Below are 22642 nucleotides of genomic sequence, written 5' to 3' on the forward strand. Positions count from 1 at the left end.
AGACTGGAAAGGAGGGCAAGACGTTTGAGATATCTGGGAAAGTGATTATACAGGAGATGGAGCATGAGAGAGTGAGAGATTTTGAATAATTTTGGAAACTAAGTTCTCTTTTTTGTTTTTCTTACTATTGTTTGTTTTTGGTGGTTCTCCCCATGCCCAGGGTCTCACACTGTAGCCCAGAGTATCCTGAACTTATAATGCGTCCCAGGTTGGCCTTGAACTTACATCAATACTCTTGCCTCAGCTTCCCAAGTGCTAGAATTCCATGTGTATGTAATCATGCCCAGCAGAAACAAAGTCCTTTGAGGATATCTAGCAGATGAGATATACAGGGAAGGACCTTCCAGAGCATGTAACTCATGGGGGTTTGAAGGTCAGGCTAATAAGCCAGTCCTAGAGCAGTGATTCACAAACTACCGGTTGAGAAGGAAGGACCACTCTACTCTCTCCTAAGTCATTATGGACCAATACTTTTATAAACCACACTTAATTATGTTGTTGCAATGCCAAATTGTTGTGTCTGCTTTGAACCTTATTCTTACTTACCATACTTGTCTCATTGTGGATAAAGAGAAATAATACAGACCCACACCATCCACATACTGTTTGCAGGGTACAACTCCAGGCAGGTGTAAGCCAAAATTATTGAGACTTTTTCTTTAAAAACATCCTTAGTTAAAATGTTCGTATCATGAAATCGACCTTTGTTTAGGTGTGCAGTCTAGTGCTTTTCTAAGTGAAGCTACTGCATTCTGCATTTACTGCCACCCATTTTAGAGCGTTTCCTTCATCCACGGGCACCCTTGTCCCTAGTTTCAGTTCCCAGTCTCACTGATGAAAGTTTTCAGATAGGCTACAAATGCTACAAATCTGCATTTTGGAGACATCCTATAGTGTCTGAAGTGGAAGGTAGACCCAAGGGTGGCAGATGAATGACCAGGGCTTCTTAGATGGCCCTGAGTTCCACACCTAGTTTGTAGCTCTTTCAGTCTGTTGGTGTTAGGAACGTATTTCTCAACTGAGCTTGCCTGTTTACATTAATGAGGCAGTTTCAGCCCTATTTCTTCTTTGCTTTGGCAACTAAAAATCAGAATTTAATACTCAATTGCCTTCAATACTTAGCCTAGATTTTTGCCACATCTATTTCCCATTTTATCTTCAGTGGTTTGTGATTTGTTTTTAGACTGATAGCATTGTCCTTTGTTAGGCATTTCCTGTAATTCTTCTAGAATTAGAGGGGAGAGAATGATGATGATCATGATGGTGATGCTGAGGGGATGATGATGATGATGAGGAGGAGGAGGAGGAGGATGATACCTACTATTTATTGAGTGCTTATGTTATAGGCACAGTGCAAAATATCCTTTCAGAAATGCAGAGAAGAGGCAGGCAGAGCCTGGCGTTGTGGTAATGAATATGGACTGTACTCATTTTGTATCAGGTATAGCACTTGCTTCCTTTGTGAAAGCAGCAATGTCTTACCAAGAAAAGTGGCTAAAAAGAGAATATAATGGTTTTAACAGGTGTGTCATTAATATTGGGACCTATTTTTCATTATAGATGTTTTGAGAAAGGTACCTTTGGTCTCATTATTTTTTTGTCTTTTCTCCCCTTGTAAAGATGTTTTTTAAGTAGTACCAGGTCCACAAACCTTGATCTGGCATTCACAGTGTTAGATATGTTTCAGAATTCACAGTATTTGCAATTTACAAGGTTATAACGTTTGCATTCTCCATGTGCTCTGTAAGTAACACCCATCACAGGCTCTTCATGGCACACCAGAGTCAAGTGTACAGATATCCTGACCATAAAACTTATGCATATTCATAAGGTGTGGCATAAATTAAGGCTGCATATGGTGTCTGACCAGCTCAGCTTAGCTTTTATTACCAATTTACATTATCAAACACCCGTGTGACATAGCTTGCATGTCAGATGTCTAGGTTGCTTTTGGGGTATAGCCTCCAGTTTTGTTCTTGCAGGGTTTTGTGGATGAGGGGAGTTCTTCTTGCTGTCTTGGAAAGAACTGGCATTAGCTGTTTTGTGAGACACTCTTTGGTGAAGGTGAAGTAACCCAGGGTTTGGGAAAACTATGTGGCATTTCTATTTAGGAAATACAGCCAGCCAAGTAGAGTTATAGAAAGGCAGAAAAAATTCTGTGTGTTGGTATTCAATCTACTATCTGCTATGGAAGTTTGACCTTGACCTGTTTTTAGTGTGTGACCCTCTTAGCATAGAGGTCATATTCTAGGGAGTGGTGTCCCAGCTTCCTGACTTATTTGAGATAGCCCTGGTTTACTTTTCTTGTCTTGGTGAGTTGTTGAGCATCATGGGGACCATTTGGGATTGCTAAATTACACAATGTCTATGTCCATAGAGATTTAGAGCATGTTTGTTGGCCCACGTAGTTTTGGCTTATCCCTATTGTGCACCAGAAGGAAAATGGTGGGCCTTAAAGTGTCTGTCGTCATCACCTAACTCTGCTGTTGTGCCATGAAAGCAGACCTTCACAATATGTAAATGAATAGATGTAGCTGTTCCAGTCAAGTTTTATGTGTAGCAATAGCTGATGGCCCAGTTTTGGCTTCCAGGTCTCAATGTGCTATGCTCTGATGTGGATGAGGCTGAGAAATATATTACAAAGTCCAGCACATAGGAAAGCATTGACAAATCTTGGGCCTCAGCTGAAATTCCTGGTCTCCAGAGTATTTTCACTGTCTCACTGTACCTCTGAGTTTAAACATCTGCTGTCTCCAAAAACTCATGAATACTTCCATTGAGGCCTCAGGCTTCATTCAGACCTTTTTTTTTTTTTTTTTTTTTTTTTTTTGGTTTATCAAGACAGGGTTTCTCTGTGTAGCTTTGCGCTTTTCCTGGAATTCACCTGGTAGCCCAGGCTGGCCTTGAACTCACAGAGATCCTCCTGGCTCTGCCTCCTGAGTGCTGAGATTAAAGGTGTGTGCCACCACTGCCTGGTCTCAGTCAGACCTTTTAAGAGCCCTCTGTGAGTAGATTTAGGAGAGGGTCATGGCTTGAAGTATACTAAACATGACAATTGACCCAGAAAAGGGACTGTCCCTCCATTTGCCTTGCTCTTTGATGGAGATTGAGGAACAAAGGGCATTTGATGAGCTGTCATCCCTCTGGCCCTGTGGTAGGCTATTTCTGTATCTCATGTATTAGTGCAGAAGCTCCCTGTTTCTGGTGGCAACAGATTCAGTCTTCTAACACAGGGGATATTATTGGTAAATCAATGTTCCCATCATCCTGTTCACATTCACCAGCTCTGAGCTCTGTATCCTGTGTTTTGATGAAGCATTTTGCCTAAATACTGGGAATCTGCTGCTCTCTAGCTATGTGATATCACCTGTGTCCTGTCATCTATCATTGAGGAGGATCCCAATGGCATCACATATAAGATAGAAAGAGGAACAGGTACCAAGATGGGTCACTCTGTAGATTAAAGTCGATCCCACATGGGGAGACATGCCAGGCTTGAAGTGATTGGAAGGAATTAGGACCGGAAATAGAGGGAAAGAAAGTGGAGGGAGGAAGCCATCACTGAAGAATGACACAGCGTTGTTGAGCTTGTCTTCTGTGGCCTCTGTGCCTTTTCTTAGGTAAGTAGCCTTACCAAGAGACTGCCAAACAATTTCCATCCTCCTCCATTCCCTTTGCTCTGAGCTTTGTGAGTGAGGAGAAATCACTCATGTGTTGAGAGCAGTGTCATGGAAAAATCATGTGTCACCCCCGTGCACACTCAGCCATTTCTGGACACTCACGTGGCCACAAGCACAGCTGAGCACACACAGACACCTAAATTCCTGTGACTGCCCAGATTCCAACACATGAATACACACATTCATGGGTAGAATAATGAGAAAGGGGACCCCTCAAGAGACTAAGACAGGAGCGGAATGGGTTTTGAAATTCTCCAGACTTCAAGGCCAGTCCTGTGCGTAGATCCTGTGGACTGAGTCAAATTTGGTTTTTCAGCATTGCTGGGCTTTGAACCTTATGGGTTTGTGTATTCATTTATTAAAGTCATATTTCACAGTCCTAAAATTGGCTTTAGCTCTGTAATAAACAAAAATGTCATCTTTCATATTATTGGACTTTGGAATGCTGGGCCTTCTGCAGGGCCCCAGGTGAGAAAAATCCCTTGGCAGCCCACATGCCCCACCCCACTGCTGCCTGCCTCTGCTGGAAAGCTGATCCAGTGCCTGTGAAGCTTTGTGCTTCTGGTGTCTGCCTCTTTCCAGGTGATATCAATTCGAGTTCATATTTTAGTGGCTCTGAGTTTCCCCCAATATTTAGGGGAAAAGATAACACTATTACTAACTTTTCAGCCACCTGCCTGCTCTTCTCTCTATTTCCTGCTTATGTAATGGCCTTTTATTCAGCATAGTAAAGTGCTCCACAAACCCTTGAAATGAAGGACTCACCTGATGTTGGTATACGTGTCCTCAGAGCTCAGTCCCTTTCTCCAGATCTACCCAGCATCTGGCATTTTAGGTTTAGTATGGACAGTGACAGTTTAGGAGATTTTATAACAGCAGTTCACCCTCTATCCTACCCTTTGACTCCGACCCTAGCTCTTTTCCCACACTCCATCTCTATTATGTAGCAAATGTTCCTCCTCCTATAGAAGCCTCTGTGAGCTGGAGTGGGAAAGAATGTCCCTTGATTGTACTCTAAGCAATCTTCCCCATAATGCCTGCAGAGCACTCTTCCTAAGAGGGACTCTGATAAGCCAACATTTTTTCTCTTATCTTTTAAGAAATGTTTGCAGCCCTTTGAAATTTTTGCTGTGTTTTCTGCAGAAGGATTGCAGAAGATCATAGAGAAACCTTGGTCTCTTAAGCCGTGACCTGATATGTTCACACCCTTCCCCAAACATACACATCATGTTTTTTTTTTTTTTTTTAAGTTTAGTGTAATCCTCTCTGAGTCTTTCCTGGGAGTTGCTTCCAGGCTTTGACTCTGCACAGAGGCAAGTTTGAACTGGCTTGTGTAAGCCCCCTCCTCATAGCTACATCAGGAGGTCTCCAGCAGGGCTTTAGGACCAAGCTAGCTGTTGTTGACAGCAGGTTCCATGCAGCAGCCTTGAGGCTGTGGAACGTCCTTCACAGAGCTTGAGATACTCGGATCAGGCCTCCCACTATGGTCTTGGAACCTGGGGTCCCTGCTTCTTTGAGTGTCCTTTGCCATTCTGGGTGTGTAGCCTACTTAAATATTCCACCCATTTCCACCCCTTCCCTTCCTGCTCCTTGGAGACATCTATCTCTAGAGTACTCTCAGGTCTTCTCCACTTATGTCTACCTCCATCATTTCTGTTATTTTCATGACCAAAGATAGTCATTATCTCTCTGTTCACAGCTCCTGGGTGCACATTTCTTTCTGGAGGATATTGGCGTCCTCCTTTGTGGTGTTTGTACTTAGAAAATGGCCCTGGTTAAGACCTAGCCAGTAATCAGCACCTCTCATTCCAATGCAGAGTGGTGGAGCAGTCATCATCACCCAATGCAATGGAAGTCTTCTAAAATATGTCTAAACATCCTCCATGACATTTCAGAAATTTGCACTCAGAGATTAATATCTTTTCTATTTTATCTATTGCAATTTTCTATTGAAATAGCTTGCCAGATTTTGTGGGGCTTGGGGTAGACTATTCATTTCTTTTTTTGACTGTAAATAATTCTTTGGAACTTCCCAAATAAGAAGGATATGCTTCTTTTAACTGGAAGGTATATTACATGTCTTGTTCTCAGGTTGTCATTTGACTTTGTTTCAGACTGTTGGTAACATAAGAAACATCTACAACATCATAGTCATTAATATTCATTGTATAACTTTTAAGGACTTGATTTCTAAGATTGTTATTATTTTATAGTTTTAGAAAATTTGGTTACAAAAATGTATAAAACCAAACCTATACAAATTTTATTCATTAGGAGACTTATTGATGTTACACTGTAATCTAGCTTATGATCTCTTTATAAATCCTTGAGCATTTGAACAGAAATTTTGCTTTCTCAATATATTCATTAACACATTTGAGAAAAAATATATATTTGTTGTATTGAGTTTTCTATTTGACTGACAAAAAACAGATCAAAGTCTTTAGACACTATGTTCTTTTCCCTCCATCATCATTTTCCTTTCAAGTTTCTTGTCCTGTAGGTCTCTGGATGCATCTTTTAGTGGTCAAATTAGTCTACTTAATGGTTTATATTTTTCAGTTTGGTTAAAAACCTACTTTGAAATAATCATGTTATTTTTTGTAACAATTGTTTTCTGTCCACTTGCATTCCCCTTATTGTGTCTTTGTTCCACTCCTTATTTGTAAGGTTACTGAGTCATTCTGTCTTAGGTGTTTATCTTAAAGCATACAATTAGACTTTGATTATTTAGACAGTCTGGGTGTTTTCCTCTATTTTAACCCATTTATATTTATTGTCAAAACAGAAACATTTGTCTTGTATTTGTAATTTTTATTTCACAGTATGAATGCTTTTCCTACTATTTCTTTTGAAATATATTTGCTTTATATATTCTATTTTAATTTTTTCTATGAACTTCAGTTTTTCCATTGAATTATTTTCTCTCTCTCTCTCTCTCTCTCTCTCTCTCTCTCACACACACACACACACACACACACACACACACACACACACACGTAGGTATTTGGTTCTTTATAGAAAGACTTCTATAGGTTCCCCTTCTGCAGGATGAAGGAAAGATCATTCTTTTATCTCTGCATGCTTTTTTCAGGTCACACACAATCCTATGTGTTAATTCTCTCTGAAGGTTTGTACTGTTTTAGGAAAATGCTTTTCAAGAGTGGTCATTGTGCAGAAGCAACTATGCTGTATGTCTATCACTCCCCCATCATTTCATAATACTCTCAGATTTCAGATTTCATGAATGGATCTCATCACCAATGAGACTGCCTCTTCATGGTCATTACCACTTCTCTTCCTGCTCTCTCAGTATAGCCGCTAGAGCTCCAGGACCCACTGAGAGCACTGACTTTTGAACTCACTGGCCTGAACAACATGAGTTCCTATTGCTCTCGCCACCTACTTTCTTGTTCAACCACAGACTTGAGCGGTGTAGTAGGGACAGGACAGGGGTTTCATTTTGGAGGTCATCACTGTGGTAGAACAATTACAGGCTAAATTAAAAACTGGCACTGATACCTAACTGGCTTTGACTCACAAATGGCTGCTCCCCATGATCTCCCTAATAAAAGAGATGGAAAAACAGGGGCATATTTGAGCAACTCTACTAGGGTAGAATTAAAAAGAAACTGAAGATAAGGGATGAAGTTGAAGTAGAAGCCCATATAGTTGTCCAGGTGTTCAGCTATGATGAGCGGGAAGGTTATAACACTGTATTTTAGGAGGGACAGCCCATTGGGTATTAATATGCTCAGAACTGTTACATACAGAACATGTGAGGAAACCTCTTGATTGTGAGCTGATTAGATGATGCTGATTAATGTCCTGATGAAAGAAATGGGACACAGAGCTGGGCTTGGCATTGCCAATGAATTGGCAAACGCTGAAGGGTGAATGTGTGCAGTCAGATGGAGAGTAGAGGAAACACGATCTCCAAAAGGATGGAGATGGAGGAGTGCCTATAAACTCATGACAGGATGGCCTCGTATATGTGAGAAAAATCAAATGTGAAGTGTCCTTTGAGCCCAAGTAGAGACTGGGAAAGAGACAAGCTGCGAATACTGACAATTGCAGAAGCATTGTCAAGTAGTAATAATAATTATAGTAGACATTCATTGAGAATACTATGTGTCTAACAGTCTCAATAGGATATTAATTCCCTCCACCTGAAAAATTACCTAACAGGGTAGATATTGCAATTATAAGTGCAGACACTAGGGCTCAAAACACGGAGCTTTTCTTCTTTTTTATATAATTTTTTATTTATGTATTTTATGTATATAAATGTTTTGTCTACATGTACAAGAAGAGGACATCAGGTTCCATGGGACAGTTATAGAAGGTTATGAGCCACAATATGGTTGCTGAGAATTGAACTCAGGATCTCTGGATAAGCAGCCCATGCTCTTAACTGCTGAGCCATCTCTCTAGTCCCACCATCTTCCTTCTGAAAATAAGAGAGAATTTTGGGGAAGTTTCATCAGGTCTAGTAATTAGAATATTAGTGTCTGTAATGAAAACAATCTGGAGAGGAATATTTGTGACTGATTGGGATTTTTATACTTAACATTTTGTGGTGGAAGCAAGGAAATGGGAAAAAAGGCTTTTTAAACTACTGAGAATTACCAGGCAGTGGTGGCACACACCTTTAATCCCAGTACTTGGGAGGCAGAGGCAGGCAGATCTCTGTGAGTTCAAGGCCAGCCTGGGCTACAGAGTGAGTTCCAGAACAGGCTCCAAAGCTACACAGAGAAACCCTGTCTTGAAAAACCAATAAAATAAAATAAAATAAAATAAAATAAAATAAAATAAAATAAAATAAAATAAAATAAACTACTAAGAATTGTGATTGAAATACAACTAGCCACAAAGAAGAACTTACTATAGAGAGGTAGTTTTTCAAGAATAGGAAAAGCTAAAACCACTTATATATGTTAAAGTCAGAGGGAAAAGGGGAGGGCCTGGAAATACAGAGTAGCAAAGGAAAGCCCCAAAGAGCCCAAGCAAGGTTCTTGAAGCTTCAGCAAGGATCAGCCAGGTTTGAGAGTTCTGACTTACTTGCAGAGATTGTGGTTGGTGTGGAGGAAGAATTGGTTTGTGTGTAAGAAGTGCGGAGTCAACCCATCCCTGATCTTCTTGAAGCTGTAGTGCCTTCTGGGATTGGGTGAGTGGATGATGAAAGGAGAACACTGGGGAGGGGTTGTGGATGGAGAAGGAAGGTCCACAATCAGCCTGGCAAGGTTCACAAAGAAGTGTAAAAAGGAATTAGTCTCACAGAGGGAAACATATTGGTGATTAGCCAACATGGTAGAAGTAGCCTGGGCTTGGTGAGAACATAGGGAGGTCTAGGTGAATGGCAGACTCCAGGGAAGTACAGATCCAGGTACTGTGTGAGTCTAAGAAACAGATGAAAGAATAGTCAGTCAGGAGAGGGTTGTAGGGTAAGAGCATTGCCAAGTGTCATGTCCAAGTTTGAGAATGTAGTTGTGGGGAGTGTAAATTAGAACTGTGAAAGGTTATGGCCATGGTGTTCACACAGATACTCATTCCTCCTCAATGAAGAGAGAAGGGAGGCAAAGGAATCTTAATTATTAAATCCTTGTGGAAAGAAAAAGTTTTGGCAGGAGTCAGGGTGGAGAAAATTTCTTGCAGATGGCTGCTAGTTCCTAAGAGGTGTGATGAAGACGTTGGAAGCCTTAGGAACTGGTTCAGCCAGCAAAGTGCTTGCTGCAAACACAGGGACTTAAATTTGACCCCTACCACCCCTGTAAAAAAGGAGGCAGGTTTTCAGTGCCACATTCTTGTAGTTCCAGTGCTGGGAAGGTGTAGACAGGCAAGCTCTGGCCCAACAGTCTAGGTTAATTGGAGAATTCTAAGCCAAGTGAGAGAATCTCTCTCAAAAAAACAAGATGTGCAGCACGTTAGGGATGACAACAAGAGCTTGACCTCTAGCCGTCAAACACACTTACACACACACACACACACACACACACACACACACACACACACACACACAGAGAGAGAGAGAGAGAGAGAGAGAGAGAGAGAGAGAGACACTCAGGAAGTCCAAGTTGACTATAGAGTCACATCAGGATCAAGTCTCCTTGGCTTACACTGATTTCCAAGACAATAAGGAAACTGGGCTATTTGTAACTAGTTTCTTCTGTAATTCATTTGAAACCGCAATGAGGGAGGTACTGATGGAGACCCAGGGTCTTGTTCAAATTCTTTGTTATTGTGGCTAAGTGTTATTTCTGAAATCCATTCAAAATGTTGCACATGGCTGGCTTCTACTGCTGGTCACCAGTGTAGACTTTTTGCCTTGTTTGGAAACCCAAGTCAACAGGCAGCATGGCACACTCTCCTAATGTGAAGCGTTGTTGGCTGGTTCTGGTAGGAGGCTGACACAGGAAGGGACTGGGGTCTCTGTGACTTCTTCAGGTGAATGTGGACAAATGCTTCTGTGAAACTGACATCAGCCCTTTGTATTTCAGGTGATATTTGAATCCGTCTCTTTGAAGGGTCATCCTGGTTACATTGCTGTGGACGAGGTCCGGGTCCTTGCTCATCCATGCAGTAAGTCTATTCATTTCTCCCAACACATCCTTTCTCTGTGCCTGACTGGGTAGTCACAAGGATGCAATGCCCCTATTCATTCAGCTCACAGCCATCTCACTTGCTTTCTTTTAATCCTTCAAAACTGCTTACATACCCAATGCAATCAGTCCTGAATAAATCCATAATTTTGCTGGCCCGTTCAACAGGCAGCACCTCCAGGAATTTGCAGAGACTGGCAAAATAATTTGTCTGAATCTCTCTCCATTATTAAGGGAGTCTAAAGTCCTGATTGTTTATTAGTAGGATTCAGACCACTGAAGTGGAAGAATTAGGGCCTTTAGATAGAATCTTCTGCAATTGTCTTTAAAAAAAAAACAAAACAAAACAAGAAAAGAACAACATTAAACATGAAGCAAATTAGCACATTCTTCACCCACAAGGAAAAGGACTCCAGAGCTATTAATTCTTTACAAATAATTTTAAGTATACTTATCAGCACTGTGTAGGTGTAGGGTGAGATTACCATGGTTAGTACCCATGGGACAGTGTCAAGAGTCCTCAGTGGCATGCCACTCCTTCCTGAAGTTCCCTTCTTTGCAGTATTTAGTCAAAGACACTTGAATGTGTCTCAGCAAGGATCCACACAGTTCCTGCTTAGCCAAGTCCTGGGTGCAGGCAGTTGAGCTGATATTGTATATGATGGGAAGACTAGAGTCTGGAGATGCCTAGGGATCATGGAAGTCACTGCCAGAGTTTGCTGGGATGCCAGGTCCTCAATTTGAAAATGTAGTGTCTTAGATTTCTATCAGTTGCTTGGCAGCCATTTAGTTCTAGATGACTCTTGGGATTTCTCAACTCTCCCATGTGACCATGAGACATTGAGTTAAATATATTTTAGTAGGCTGAAGTATCCATGGCAGGCTGACATTTTTAAAATCTTAATTTAGTCTTTGAAAATCTCATACATGTAATAGAGTGTATCTTGATTACGTCTATGTATTAGTCCCTTTTCAGTTCCCCACTAGATCCCACATTACATCTCCCTCCCGGATTCATGTGCTCCCCCCCCCCACACTTGCTTCCTTGCTTGCTTATTAATTAATTATTTAAAACCCACAGATTCTAATTAGTCCTTTCCATATATGTGCGGCTGTTGAGTTCATCCTTGGGGCACAGGGAACTGCCAGTAGTCACACACCTAACAGAAAGAGACACTGCCTGCACTCACAGCATACTGCAGCCACCAACTGCAAATAGTTCCTCAGTTAGGAGTGAGGTCTCTAGGGAGCCCTTACTGTATTCTTGCTGGAATTTTTAACTGGCTAGATTTTGTGTAGGTCATATGTAGGGAACCACAGATACTTAGAATTCACATGTTCAAAAGCCATGCCATGCCCCAAAGACAGCAGTTCACCACCTCCCTTCTTGCTCTTCCTTTTTTCCAGTCTCCTCTTCTATTATGTTTCCTGAGACTGGGGAGGCAGACTGACATAGATGTCCCATCTACAGCAGAGTTGATTCCTTTTAGAAGATTTTAGAGAATTCTGCAGTGAACTCATCCAGTGCTGGCCTTATTTTTAGCTGGGAGACTTTTAATTACTATTTCAATCTTGTTGCTCATTATGGACCCGTTTAACTTTTTTTATTTCATATTGATTTAATTTTAGTATGTTGTCTGCATCTAGATATTTTTTCCTTTAGTTTTTTGGTTTTTTTTTCCAATTTAGTAGAGCCGGTACTTTAAAAAATATGTTCTTATGATTTTTCTGAATTCCATTGGTATCTGTTGTAATGTCTCCCAATTCATTTCTAATTTTACTAATTTGTGTCTCTTCTATATTTATTTTAGTAAATTTGGCTAACGGCTTGCCAATCTTATTGATCTTTTCCAAGAACCACCTCATTGCTCTATTGATTATTTGTAGTATTTTTCTACTCCATTAATTTCAGCCCTGATTTTGATTATCTCTTTCCATCTACTATTTGGGCATTTGGGTTGTTTTTGCTTACCCAAGGTTTATCATTAAGTTATTTATTTGAAATGCGAATTCTTTTGATACAGGCACTTACTGTTATAAACAGTCCTCTTAGTACAACCAAACTAGCTTTATAAAGAAAAGAGTTTATTAGCTCCCAGTTTTTGGAGGTTCAAGGTCATAACTCTGGCATAGGCTCAGGTCGGTTGATAGCTCACTAGTTTAAAGAGTCTGGGAGCAGAGCAGAACATTACATGAAAACAAACAGGGAGTGCGCACCTGGATGTCAAATCTCCATCTACATTTGCTGACACCAGGACTGAATTGGTAGTACTCCACTGTGAAGAACTTGTGCAAGCCTTACCTTATTCTGAAACTACCAATTCTAAATGTCACCATCAGATTCTACCCTGCAGCATAAATTCTTATTTGTCTTAATAATAAAAACCCAGAGTCAGATAATGGGGTAAATCCTGAAAGATCAGAAAAGTAAAGGAGCCAGCCACTTGTGAGACTTCTTAACCTCTATTGAATCCACAGACTGAAAAGGGGGTGAGCTCCTGTCTCCTCCCACCTTATATTCCTCTCTCTAAGCACCCAACCATATCACTTCCTTTCTCCACCTCCCCAGTGCTGGGATTAAAGGTGTGTGCCTCCACTTCCTGGCTCTGTTTCTCTTTTAGACTGGATCAATTTTGTATATCCCAGGGTGGCCTTGATTTCTTAATCTTCCTGCTTCCTTCTCCTAAGTGTTGGGATTAAAGCTGTGCCACTGCTTTGCCTCTATGGTTAACTAGTGGCTTAGCTCCACACTGTGATCTCCAGGCAAGCTTTATTTGTTAGAGCACAAACAAAATGTCACCACACTTCCCTCTTTGTGCCACTGACTTTGGGGATTCAACTTTGGTGTGAGTTTGGAAGACAAAACATTCAAACCATAGCAGTTATGCTAAGGGTAAGGGAGCAGCTTAGTGCCACCTCAAGAGGCATCATGTGTCCTTGCTTCACTATGTGCCTTTTAATACCCCCCCACACACACACATCTGGGCATATGTCTCACATCAGCCCCACCATGTTGCTGTAATGGAAATGGATCTTCTCGATTGTGTTGCCATCCATTTGTCAGATCTTCAATCATCATCTCCTCCCCACTTCAGGGGAGAAGACCACCATGGTCTGACTCATTAGCTTAAAACACTTTCTCTGGAAAACTGTATGGCAAGTCCCAAGTTCCAGACAATATTTGGGGGAACTGGGTCTGATTTTTCTCTTCCTTATACCCTGCACATATCTATCCCTTTATGCCTGGACTTGGTCTTTCTTGGTGACACTTGGTTTTCCCCAGCATAATCCAGCATGATGTTCTGTCCTTGAGTCCCAGTGCTCTGTGCTTCTTCACTTTCACCATAATACTTTGATAGTCATATCTTGTCCTAGCCTCACTGTCTTAGTCATCCAAGTCCTGTTCATTACCAGCAGATATTTTCTTCTCTTTGTGTCTTTAGAGGAGAGAATCCCTGGAGGGCAGTTGAATGGCTTTCTACCCACAAAACCATAAGGATCATTGGGGATCCTCTCTATTTTCACCATGGTGTCTGTGAATTTAAGATTCTCCTATTAGCCCCATCCTTCTCCTGCTGAGAAGTGTGGATTGCATGGTTATAGAATTGCTGAGAGTCGGTTACCCAGCAAATGGGCCATGGGATATAACTCTAGAAGACATGACCTTGGCTTTATTTCTGCATGGTGTATTGTGGCTGTGTTCAACCCCAGTGCTTAGGAGGCTTAAGAACATCCTTGCCAGAAAACACAATGTGCAGCCAATGAAAGAGTAGCTGGAATTGGAGAAAATCACATTAAGGATATGTACAAAAACTGTCAGTGTGTGTAGTCCTCGGAGGCACACCCACAGCTCATAAGCTCAGTTCATTGCTAGCCCAGGATTTTACTAATTCTTCATTTCAACAAGTAAATTATTGATTGTGAGCTGTGTGTTCAAGAGATGTTCTGGGCATAGCAGATAGTTAAATAAGAAAGGGTTGGCTCCTGTGCCTGTGGTGTTTGGCAAGGGGTAAGAAGGAGGAAATAAATTAAGTATTTAATACTAGATAAACAATGGATAATTTGGGATAAAGGAAAGTGTTGTGAATATGATAAATATGGGAAGTGGGATTCTTCAGGACTCCTTAGGTAATGTGGTCATGGGATCTGTCTTCAAAGATGTGATCAGAGATGGGACTATAATCATGGAAAGGAGTTTGCTTTCTGAGGCTTTGCAAAGGAGGCGGGGGGGGGGGTAGGAGAGGTCTAAGAAGAGGAAATAGCAAGTACAGAAGTCCTGCCTTGGGACACATCCCCATGCAGGCTGTGTGGCCTGGTAGATGGAGCACAGCAGACAATGTCCTAGGTGAACCTTGAGCAGGTGACCTGCGACCTCACCACTGAGTGGATATTAGTCTTCAGTGCAGGGAGGCGATTCTAGAAAGGCTTATCTGTGGATGGAATGGTTTCTGTTAACTCTTAAAGGGTGTTGTATGGCGTCTGAGTTTCAGTCCAATAGGAAGGGTTGGGAACTCTATGGGAGAACATTTTGGAGCTATGCAAGAAACAGTGGTGGCCTGGAGCAGGTTGGTAAGGAGTCAGCCACTCACAGGAAGTGGTTATGGAGCTTGTGCTCAGTGTCAGGCCCTGTTCTGGGACTACAGAACTACGTAAGACAAATTCATTGTCTGTCCTCGTAGGCCTCCAGTAAAGTGAATGGGAGCGAAAACAAAACAACTAAATCCGCAATTATATTCTATGTAGCAGATGGTTTATTGCTTCACAAGGACTGTAGTCCAGACATGCCAGAGACTAGGTGGCTCAAGTTATTACACTACATTTTCTAACAGCCCTGGTGGATAGAAATTCAAGGTTATGCTGTTGAAAACTTAGCTTTGGAGATGATCTTCCTAGGCTGGCAAAATTTCCTTCAGTGCAACCTCTTGTGGTCTTTTTTCTCTGTGTATAAGTCCCTGGTGCCTTTTTATGTGTCCACATTTCTTCTTCCTGATAGGACAGTAGTTGGATTAGATCAGGGTCTACCCAGCAGCCTCATTTTGGCTTAATCAGTTCTTATGAGGCAGTATTGCTAGATACAGATGCATTCTGTGTTTGGGTTTCCAGGAGTCAGCAATGATATGGAGAAACAGAGACCTTGAGAAAGTGATAGCTAGCCTGGCAGTGCATTTGGGTGCTGGTAGTAACCAGTCTTACTTGATTGGTCAGGTTGGGAGACAGATGCTCCAAAGATGGCTGCGCCCAGAGCTCTGCGTGTTTATGCTATCTCTGAGGTGGTAACCACAGGCCTTGGAACTGCTCATGGGATTACACATCATATAACCTGTGTGCCTCCTGACCTGTCTGTTGCATTGCAATGTTTTCTCCAAATCCTCAGCCTTAGAATTAATTTTCCTCAGAAGTTTGTAAGATTGTAACTATACTGAAAAAAAATGCATTTCCTTATATCTTCAGATTTTTATGAGTCTCCACTTCTGACCTTCAAAACATTTTTTATTGACATATGACCATAGTTTGTCAATAAAGGATTCAATTAATTATTCTAAAAGTTGTGGACAGAGGAATCATTACTGATTTGCAATCTTATTCTCTGTCCATTGAAGCTGGCTTTAAATGTTTGCCTCAAAGCTTTCAAAACAGTGACCAAAAGTCAGGCATAATCCTCCAAAGAAATTATTTTCTTTTACAATGAAAAACTTCCCACCCATATTTTATAGACCATTTAACTCATTGTTATTCCAAAATGGTTTTGGCCATAGCTACCATCCACTGCTAGGTCTTGGTGTCAGCCATTAGCAGGGCCACTGCAGTTATAACTTCGATAAATGTCAGCACACTGTTCCACTCAGTTTCAAACTTTCTAACTCCCAAGTTGACTTTTAGATTTTTTCCAACCTATTTTTCCCACTATCACAGGGCCATGTCCCTCAGTCCACAGAGCAACAGCAACACGTTTCTAATGTATGTAGGAGCTTTCACTTCAATTGTGTGGCTTCCTGCTGAGCATTGTCAGGTTTAAAGAGCGAGATAAAGGGCACAATAATATGTCTTCAGATGCTACACTGACATCTGCAGGAGTTTAAATGTCACCGGCATCAAGGCATTTTGCCCCAAATGCACAGCCAGTTTGCTCTTAACCCTGTTCAGCAGGATTCCATTTTAGGGGAACTCAGTCTCAGTGAGCAGTGAGAGGGAGGTGCCTCAAGCCTAGCTGATGGCTGCTTGGGGGACCCAAGGTCACCCGTGATTGGCTAAAGGTTGGTGAGTTGATGTTGGCACAAAAATTTCATTTCCCAAGTGCAGAGGGAAGACAATGATGGGAAGAGTGGCTGAAGAGGACTGGAGTTGGCGGTAGAGGGAGGGTCAGAGACTCCAGGAGTCCAGAGAAGACCAAATACAAGGAAGATCCCAGCCAAAAGATACCGATCATGAATCAGGGCTGATCCGGGGCCTATGGAGAGACTGCAGAATGAGACGAGAATTGAGAAGGTTCCCTCAGTGTGTGGAGGGGTTGGAGTCACTGCTGGATTTACGGGTTCAGATAGAGGACAAGTGGCCAGTGGGAATTGTTCTAAGAGACTGAAAATAAGAGCAACTTCTCAGAGGCTGCAAACTGGTGGGACCTGACTTCTGATGAGTTCGGCTAAGACTGAACAGTGTTTTCATCAAACACACTCAAGATTTTAGGGTAAGGGACTTCACATAAAATGTGGACTATTTGTTTTTTTCTGGGAAAATCAGGTGATTGACAGCTCTGAGCAAAGTACTCCCAACCCCCACCCCATTCACTGCTGCTGGTTTTAGCAGCAGAGCTTCTGTTTCAATGTGGTGTGAGGTCTCTCTACTTCTTGTGTTTATCCACCATTCCTTAACAATTTTCCAACATTGATAATACCAGTCCTTACTCTGCTTACAACATATTTTCTTTATTTTGTGAAAATATCTTTCCAAAATGGAAAATGAAAGATGGAGCAAGAAGGTGGTGTTTTTATTAGCTTTGATTTACAGTGGAGCCACTTTGTTAATTTGCATAGCTGTCTGGTTCCTGTGAGAGTTTGGGTTTGATGTCTCTGCTGTAAATCAGAGTCATCAGTGTTTCCCCCCAAATATTAACACCCATGGGCAGTCATCATCTGCATTCTGAATTTAGAAGGGAGAAGTGAGATGGAATGCAAATGAAGGAATCAAGGACGAAACTCTTGCTTAGAAGGGAGAAGGGGGAGGAGTCAGAAACAGGCAGGTACCAATCAATGACCAAAGAGGAACGAACTATCTCTAACTGTACATCTCTCAGAACTTAACCACTTGCCTCATGACCGGAAGTGCAAGAGGATGGTGACCTTTGTAAAACCCAAAAGGATATCTTGATTTTGGAGCCTAAACACTACCTCCTTATATAGGGTGGGTGTTCCCTTCCACTTTAAAACCAAAGCAGAAACAGACCTATAAGGTTTGCTCCAATCCTAGGTTGAAGAACTGATAGTTCCAAAATCACTTCACAGAATTATAGAGGAGAGCCAAAGAAGAACAATTTCAAGTAACCAGAGCAGCATGACATTTATCATATTTGTAGATGCAGGAATCTTGAACTTGGAGATGACCATCAGAAGTAGTCTCATCTGGGCCTTGGACGCAGATGAGACTTCAGCCACAGGTCTCTAACAGTAGCCTGTGGGAGTATCTGAGATGTTGTCAGCTGGCTTAAGACCTTGGCAGATGATATATACCTTCTCACAGTGAGTGTCCTTGATCACACTGAAGTCCCTGGGTTTGGGAGCGTCTTATAGGTGGTAGCACATTTTGGTAGACAGGACAGTTCCAAACATCCTCAGGGGGAAGTAGCATGGACTGGGGTTCCTTGTAACATATTTGGGAGCAAACAGAGAAGCCAGAAGAGTCATCAGAGTCCACCCTGAGGGTCTGTTTTCTGTACTCTGAGACCTGTTTGGTGATACCGTCATCCTTCTCCAGGCCAAGAAGGCAAGAGAGTGACTAGTCCAAAATCGAGTTTGGGGATCAAATGGAGCTAGACTGAATTCTTTGTGTCTCTCCGTAGCTTTGGTAACTGTTCTAGTTTCATCTCTGTTGTATGATGAAATGCCTGATAAAAAGCAACTTAGGAGAAAATAATTTATTTGGCTTAATGTACTAGGTTACAATCTACCCTAGTCAGGAACCCACAGCAGAGGAGCTTGAAGCAGGTGCTTATACTCACAGTCAAGAACAGAGGGAAATACATGCATGTGTTCATTCTTGCTTGCTTATTTATTTGTTCTCAGCTCAATTTCTCTAGATACAAAATTTAGGATCCCCTGCCTAGGAAATGGCACCCTATCCATACTGGGCTGTATCTTCCTATATCAATGAACTTAATCGAGATATTCCCTAACAGAAAGGGGAACACACTTATTTACTGCTGATGGGAATGCAAACTGGGACAAGCATTATGAAAATCAGTGTGGAGGAAAATCCATCCTCAGAAGATGGAAATAGGTCTACCACAGGATCCATTTATACCACTCTTGGGAATATATCTAAAGGACTCTGTGTCTTAGGATAGAGGTACTTACTCTTTCATGCTCCTTGCTGCTCTATTCACAATAACTAGTAAATGGAAAGAGCCGTAGATGTTCATCAACTGATGAATGGATAATGAAAATGTGGCACATTTACACAATGGAATATTAAGAAAAATGAACTTATAAAATATTAAGCTATTAAAAATGAAATTATGAAATTCTCAGGTAAATGAATAAGGCTAGAAACATTGATTGTGAGTGAAACAACCCAGTCCCAGAAAGACAAACATCACATATTTTCTCTCATTTGTAGATATTAGCTTTGTGTGTGTTCTGTTTGGAATACCCACAGATATTAGGAAATTTGTAAGGAGCCATGGGAGGAGGGGAGCTGTCAAGGGAGGAGAGATAAACCACAGTACTGTGGGGATTAAAAAGGAGTAATGGAACAGCAAGGGTTAAATTTGGGTGGAGGATAGGAGGAGAGTATAGTAGGATTTCTGTTTGGGTCACCAGCTCACAAATAATCACACACAGACTTATTAATTATGAAAACTCAGCCTTAGCTTAAGTTTGTTCCACTAGCTCCTATAACTTAAATTAACTCATATTTTTAATAGCCTATGTTCTACCTCATGGCTTTTACTTCTATCCCATTCAGTGTGTCTGACTTATTCAGCATCTGGCTGGCTTCTCCTCTTCTTCCCAGAATCCTCTCTGTGCCTGGAATTCCTGCCTATATCTCCTGCCTAAATATTGGCCATGTAGCTCTTTATTAAACCAACCAGAAGGTTCCTTGCTAAAGACACATCTTCACAGTGTACAAAAGATTATTCCACAAGACAATGTAGAGGAGAGAATATAGGGAGGGAAAACAAATGAAGGCCTTTTGAAAAAGTCATGGAAACCCACTACTACAGGAACTTTCTGAAATATATACATAAGCATAAAATAAAATAGTTTTAGTAGAATTTCCCTGCAAGAGGAGGACAATACCCCAACTAGAGACCACATGTTAGCAAATAAAATCCCCAATAACAGGAAAAGGCTACCTCTCTTTGAGTTGTTGGCCAACACGTTCCCATAGACCCCCTAAGCATTTTAGGCTATTGTCAATACTGTTGTTTGTCCTCCGGGACTTGATGATAAGATCATAATTCTTAAGACTCCACATACTTGAGTCATGGAAATCAAGCTGGTATTCACCTGGAACCTTATCTCTACTGGCTAACATTCACAGTGCTGGAAAGTGCTATGCAGATACAGGAGGAGAAAATTAATTTTAAAAAGTAATAAAAATAGAAAAAAATTAAAAAGTAATTATCAATATTGTACAACTTTAAACTCTGAATGCTGTAACAGCAAGTAACATGGTAAGTATACCTAGTAGTACAATAGTGCCACAACTATAAGACTACACAATCACTTTTTGATTGTACCTAAGGCCCAATCCATGAAATGGAACCCATACCTGACATTATTAATAGGGCCAAAAACTTGTGGCTAGATAGGTCATAGGACCTAGGGGAGGACCTAATAGTACTCTTCTGCTAAATGAACATACAGTGTTAAAATGACTACTACTGACTTATTGCTGTAGATCAGTGCATCTCAAACACCATCAGAGAAGCTTCTCCTTGCAGCAGATAGCAATCAACACAAAGACTCTCAACTAACCAATGAGCAGAGAATAAGAGACACTTGAGTGTCCCATCCTCAGTGGTACATACATACCATTACACCCTTTCCCACACAGCTCAGGGGTCATTGTGAAAGAGGGGATGAAAAGATTGTAAGAGTCAGAGACCATGGATAACATCAAGGAAACAATGTTCCTGGATACAACATGGCAGTTTCACATATGAATTCTTAATAATTACAACAGCATGCACGAGATCTGTGCAAGCTCAAGTCAAATAAAATCCCAGGATGAAGACAGGATGTGGTGTGAAATTCTACAACTAGCCTAGGAGCTATTGGCATTTGATAGATGTGGGAAGGAGAGTCAGTTTTCTTCAAAACTGTGATCATGTAGGTGGACTCCATTCTAGGGAAGACTTTATTCCAGAAATTTGGGCAAAGTAAACTGCACTTAATGTAGAGGGGGAGAAAACTCAAAGTTGTGTGGGTAGGGAGGGGAGGGTGAGAAGGGTGGGTATAGGAGGAGTTGATGGGAATATGATCAAATTACATTGTAGGAAATTATCACAAAATTAACCAAAATACTACTTTAGAAAAAGATAATCCCATAGACAAGGCCAGACCCAATATAGACAGACCCTCCTCTTTGAGATCCTCTTTTAAGGTGATTCTGAGATATGTCAAGCCAACAACTAATGCTAACTTTCACAACAATTTTGGACTTGCTGATATTAATTTCTACCCTTTATCATATGCTTCACAGGGATGCCATGAAATTAGAATAGATAAAACATGTTGTGCTGGCTGTCTTTATGTCACCTTGACACAAGATGCAATCATTTAGAAAGAGGGAATCTCAGGTGAGAAAATGCTCCTGCCAGATTGGGGAATTTTCTTGATTAATTATAGATGTGGAAGGGCCTAGCCCATTACTGGTGGTGCCACTCCTAGGCAGGTGGTCTGGATGGTGCAAGAAAACAGGCTGAAGCCGGGTGCTGGTGGCGTAAGCCAGTCAGTGGTGGCTTTAACCCCAGCACTTGGGAGGCAGAGGCAGGTGGATCTCTATGAGTTCTAGGCCAGCCTGGTCTACAAAGTGAGTTCCAGGAAAGGTGCAAAGCTACACAGAGAAATCCAGTCTCCAAAAACCAAAAAAAGAAAAAAAATAGAAAAAAAGAAAAAAAAGGAAAGAAAATAAAGAAAACAGGCTGAGCAAGCTACAGAGAGCAATCCAGTAAGCAGCCTTACTCCATGGTCACTGCTCTATTTCTCATCACATATCTATCCTGAGTTCCTACCCTGAGTTTCCTGGATAATGAACTATAAGCTGTAAAGTTAAATAAGCCCTTCTTTCCCCAAGTTGTTCGTAGTGTGTTACCACAATAATAGAGACCTCAACTAAGACTACTTCTTAGCACTGGTAGGGGTTTCACTATATGTTCTTCTTCCTACTTTTCTTGATATCCCTGGTATCATAAGGCTCCTCCATTTAGCCCCACTTGGGATAAGGAATCTATGCCAGCTTATCGCTGATTTTATTGATCTTAGTAGGAAATTTTCATTGTACTCAATGACAAAGCTCATTCCTCTTGTCATCAGCTAAGTAGTTATCAGCTAATGGGAACCAGACATTGCTGTTTTATGGGGGACTTATCTAGAGGAGCATTTGCCGTCACAAACAAGGAAATATATGACTATAAGCTATCCAACAAGAAACTCAGGCTTAATCCCAGGACTGATGATCTTAGATGCTGATTTCCATTTGAAAACCATGTTATACTCAATCCCCAGAATCTGTGTTCTACATTCCACCCATGCTTAGGAGGTGTAAAGTTGAGAATGTAAACTATGCACCTTTGTGAACATGGGCAGCTTTCTGGAATTCATAGGGACAGTTGCACTGTTTTGAGTAATTGTAGATGCTGAGCATGGTACCTATCACATGGAAATAATCAGTAACAATGACAGCTCTTATAGTTTCCTTCTCTTTTCTTCCTACAATATTCTTTGTCCTTAACTGTAGACGAAATTCTTCCTTGACCACACAGAGACTCTGCCTTCCATGTGATTGGATTAAGGGCATGGGCTACCACCGCCTGACTGCTGTCCCTGGCTCACTATAACCTCTGATCTCCAGGCATACTTGATTTATTAACATATAAGTAAAATCATACTTCAGCACAAATAAAATACCACCCTTAACCATTGC

At 41.3% G+C, this 22642-nt stretch overlaps 1 protein-coding gene across 13 annotated transcripts in view; it reads left to right on the forward strand.

The window, feature by feature from the left end:
- Ptprt (protein tyrosine phosphatase receptor type T) overlaps positions 1 to 22642 on the forward strand; it is a 1144051-nt gene that overhangs the window by 389656 nt on the left and 731753 nt on the right. For all 13 annotated transcript variants that reach the window (XM_036185148.1, XM_036185155.1, XM_036185146.1 and 10 more), the window contains exon 4: positions 10178 to 10259. In XM_036185148.1, coding sequence (XP_036041041.1) covers positions 10178 to 10259 — 82 coding nt within the window. The remainder of the gene's footprint in view (positions 1 to 10177; positions 10260 to 22642) is intronic.

The sequence above is a fragment of the Onychomys torridus genome, chromosome 4 (assembly GCF_903995425.1).
Source record: "Onychomys torridus chromosome 4, mOncTor1.1, whole genome shotgun sequence".
NCBI lineage: Eukaryota > Metazoa > Chordata > Mammalia > Rodentia > Cricetidae > Onychomys > Onychomys torridus.